The 4,178-nt window shown below is 40.8% G+C and overlaps 1 protein-coding gene across 1 annotated transcript in view; it reads right to left on the bottom strand.

The window, feature by feature from the left end:
- Positions 1-4,178, bottom strand: part of DNAJC16 (DnaJ heat shock protein family (Hsp40) member C16) — a 58,192-nt gene that overhangs the window by 36,227 nt on the left and 17,787 nt on the right. The window contains exon 3 of the mRNA XM_007950761.2: positions 2,821-3,160. Within this exon, the coding sequence (XP_007948952.1) occupies positions 2,821-3,160 (340 nt within the window). The remainder of the gene's footprint in view (positions 1-2,820; positions 3,161-4,178) is intronic.

Here is a 4,178-nt window from a genome sequence, read left to right as displayed (position 1 = left end):
GAAACCCAAGGAGGGGTCGCTATGAGTCAGGGCCGACTCGACGGCACATAACAACAACAACAACAAATTACTATTATGCTTATACTATCATGTCTACATCATTACACTCAGTATTTTCAAACTGCAGTCCCTATCTCAAACCATTTGTCCCCAAATCCAACTCTTCTCTACTATATTCCCTGGCCCCCAGTAGCTAAAGTCTGAAAGCTGAGTCAGTCTTGACCCCTCTCTTCTCTTGTCCTCATTTCTTACATCCAAATGTTCTCCAGGACCCAGGTTCCTCAGGCCTCCATGATCTTCCTTTTGAAACGCCCTACCCTTGTCCAGAACTCTCTGTTCCTAGTTCAGTCTACTGGTTGTCTCTTGTCAGGGCCGGTAATTTCCCTGCATCTATTCTTACTTCTTTAACAGTCCTTCACACAGCTTACTCAAGTACATATCTGATTAGGTCACTCCTCTAGGTAAAAACTTTTCTAGGTTTTATTACATTCTACAAAATAAAGTCCAGTTTCCTTGGCCTGGAGCCTAAGGTTCTTTCCTACCTGCTGCCAACATGCTCTTCCTGCTCTCCCCTCTCATGCACACAGCCCACCCGCAAGGCACGCCGAGCTGCTGCTGTTCTGTGCACACTCAGTGCTCGTTTCTCTGCATGCATCCTTCCCTCTGCATCTGGAGCTACTCTTCCACTTTCCGCCCATTCAACCCCTAGTGACCTTTTCAGCTCAGCTCAAAAATAAGTCAAAACTTGGTGGCTGATAATCAGTGAATTAAAGAAAAAGCTAGTAAGTTTAAGATAGATTTTGAAAAAGGGTTCATAAAATAGGCACTTCAAAAAATTGATTTTTATAAGCCACAAACCCAGTTAACTAGAAACTCTCTAAGGTTCATTTATTAAGTGCTTAGTACATATCACATGCTTGGAGAAAACACCTTTTTTTCCCCCTCAGTTAAACTACATAATGATTCTGTTAGCTTGGCACTATTACTCACTTTTGGAGATGAAGAAACTTGAGTTAAGTAATCTGTCCGAGGACACAAAGACACTAAATGACAGAGCAGAGATTGAAACAATGGCTCATCTGTCACAACCACTGTGTAATTCTACCTCACTGTAATCTCTGCTGGTCTGGTATGCTGAAACTGTAATCTTGCCCTAGTCCTGATGGTGTAAACTCATTATTATCCTAAATCATGTAATGGCTTAACATTCATGTTCTGCTATTGGGTCTTAATGCTAGCTCCTAGACTAAAGTGGTTAAACAGTTTCCAGTGTATTATTTAGTGTAGCATAAAATCCAATTAGGTTTGTGGCAAAGAAGCTTTTCAATCCAGTGGCTTCTACCTAATCTTACCTTCTTAAACATGCATTTATGCAACGACAGCACACCTCTACCGTCTGCCCACCACATGGAGTAATCAAGATTTTTACTCAGCATCAGGAAAACATTTTGCAAATCTAAGCACCTCAGTGCTTGTGAACAACAGATTGAAAATTTGTTTAGAATAAATAAATTAATGGTCTTCAGCAGTATATTCTGAGAAATCTAGGCCCCTATGTTGAAGTCTGTCTCTTTTTACTTCCTCAATAGCAGGTCTGCTAGTACCTACAGAACGCATACCAAAAAAAAAAAAAAAAAAAAAAAAAAAAACTCACTGCTGTCGAGTCTGATCCAACTCACAGCAACCCCTCCTTGGGTTTCTGAGGTGGTATCACTACCCAACCTTCCTTCCGAGGAGTGGCTGGTGGGTTTGAACTGCCAGCCTTCTGGTTATCAGTCAAAATGCCTTAGGCACTATGTACAGAGACCCTTAATTCCTGGCACTGAATAGTAAATTTACAGGAGCTCTGGTGGTACAGCGGTTAAAGCATTCAGTTGCTAATCAAAAGGTCAATGGTTCGAAACCACCAGCCACTCTGTGGGAGAAAGGTGAGGCAATCTGCTTCTGTAAAGATTTACAGCCTTGGAAACCCTATAAGGCAGTTCTACTCTGTCCTATAGGTTGCTGTGAATCAGAATTGCCTCGATGGCAGTCAGTTTGGTTTTCTGGTTTTAAGTGGTAAATATGGAAGATCCTTAACATGCTGGATTAACACAGTGGCTGCAACAATAGGCTCAAGCACAGCAATGACTTTGTGGATGGCACAGAACCAGGCAGTGTTGTTGTATGCCACTGTACACAGGGTTGCTATGAGTCAAAACCAACTCGGTGGCAGCTAACAACAACAACAACAATTTGTGATCAGAGAGCCCTGGTGGCACAGTAGTTAAAGCGTTTGGCTGCTAACTGAAAGGATAGTAGTATGAACCCACTAGTCACTCTGTAAAAGTGGCAGTCTGCTTCTGTCAAGATTTATAGGAAAATCTTGTATGTCTTATATAGTTGCTGTGAGCTGGAATTGACTCAACAGCAGTGGGTCTGGCTGGTATGGAATCCATGACTGAGAGTGGTACTCCATGGCCATTACCCAGTGAAATAAAAACTATCATCAGAATTATCTACAAAATCCACAGGTGTTAAAATTGATGCTTGGCTTCTGTATTTTAATAATATTTCAGTAATTTCTGAGCAGCTTCTACATATTAGTTTCCCAACTGGATGTTAGAAAAATATAGAAAAACCTTCAAATTAGTAAGACAAAATGAAAATGGCATATACATTTCCCCTCTCTGAAAATGTGTCCCTGGAAAACATCAATCACCATGAACTTGTGAAGGAAAATTATACAAACTGCTCCTTCTCCCCAATATCCTATCTAATTAAAGAGATATAAATATCACCTTCTATATAAACATCTTCCAATAAATAAATTTATCTCACCTAATCCTTCAAGTTCTTGGACGACTTCTTTCCAAACAGGCTCAATATGGATACAGCTAAAGCACCAGTCTGAGGTGATCTTAATGAGGTAGGGTTTCTTGAAGCTATCTGGAACCACTTCATTCACATAATGTGAAAAGTGCAATAAATACTTTTCATCAATTGAGTCCCGCCGCTCAGAGTTAAAAGGGAAGTGAAAAAATGATTCATCAAAATAAAAATTTTCATGGAAATGGCGGAAGCGATACTCTTGCTGCTGTTGCTGCTTCTTGTACCCTTGGTTCTCTCCAGCATCTCCATAGTGATCATAATTTGATCTCTTTTCTTCATTAGAAAGAATCTATAAAAGAGAAAAAAGAGTAATATATACATACACACACACACACACACACACACATAAAGATTCACCCAAAGGAGTTTTCCATAAACACCTCAGAAAATAAAGAAAGAAATTATAGTCATGTGTTGCTTATCATCCACCATGTTGTTGTTGTTAGGTGCCGTTGAGTCATCTCAAATTTGTAGAGACCCTATGTACAGCAGAATGAAACATTCCTCAGTGCATGCCAACTCCACAATCCTTGCTATACTTGAGCCCATCACCACAGCCACTGTGTCAATCCATCTCATTGAGGGCCTTCCCCTTTCATTGACCCTCCACCCTACCAAGCATGACATCGTTCTCTAGGGAATGGTCCCTTCTGACAACATGATCAAAGTGTATGAGATGAAGTCTGGCCATTCTCCCTCCCAAGAAGCATTCTGGCTGCACTTCTTCCAGGGCAGATTTGTTAGTTCTTTTAGCAGTGCATGGTACTTTCAGCATTCTTTGCCAGCACCACAACTCAAATACATCAATTCTTCTTCAGTCTTCCTTATTCATTGTCCAGCTCTCACATGAATATGAGATGACTGAAAATATCATGGCTTGTGTCAAGCACACCTTAGTCCTCAAGCAGACATCTTTGCTCTTCAGCACCTGAAAAGGTCCTTTGCAGCCGACCTGTCCAGTGCTATATGTCGTCTGATGTCCTGACTGCTGCTTCCACTGGCATCAATTATACAGCCAAGAAATGTGAAGTCTTTGACAACTTCAATCTTTTCTCCATTGATCATGATGCTGCTTATAGGTTCAGTTGTGAGTATTTTTGTTTTCTTTATATTAAGATGTAATCCGGAGGCTTCCGGCAAGATGGCGGACTAGGCAGAAGGATTGCAAAGACCCTCTTCAACAAAGAAAAGGGAAACCAATTAACACAGACATAGAAGATAATCTTGGACCCCTGAGCCTTGAAGGGAAGGATACAGAATTGGACTAAACCCCAACTAGCAGAAGAATTTGCGTGAAAATACCAAAA

The sequence above is a fragment of the Orycteropus afer genome, unplaced genomic scaffold, assembly GCF_000298275.1.
Source record: "Orycteropus afer afer isolate SDZICR_OR568_19922 unplaced genomic scaffold, OryAfe1.0 scaffold00288, whole genome shotgun sequence".
NCBI classification, from domain to species: Eukaryota; Metazoa; Chordata; class Mammalia; order Tubulidentata; family Orycteropodidae; genus Orycteropus; species Orycteropus afer.
The sequence above is the reverse complement of the archived record's forward strand: the minus strand, read 5'-3'. Positions and strand labels throughout refer to the sequence as shown.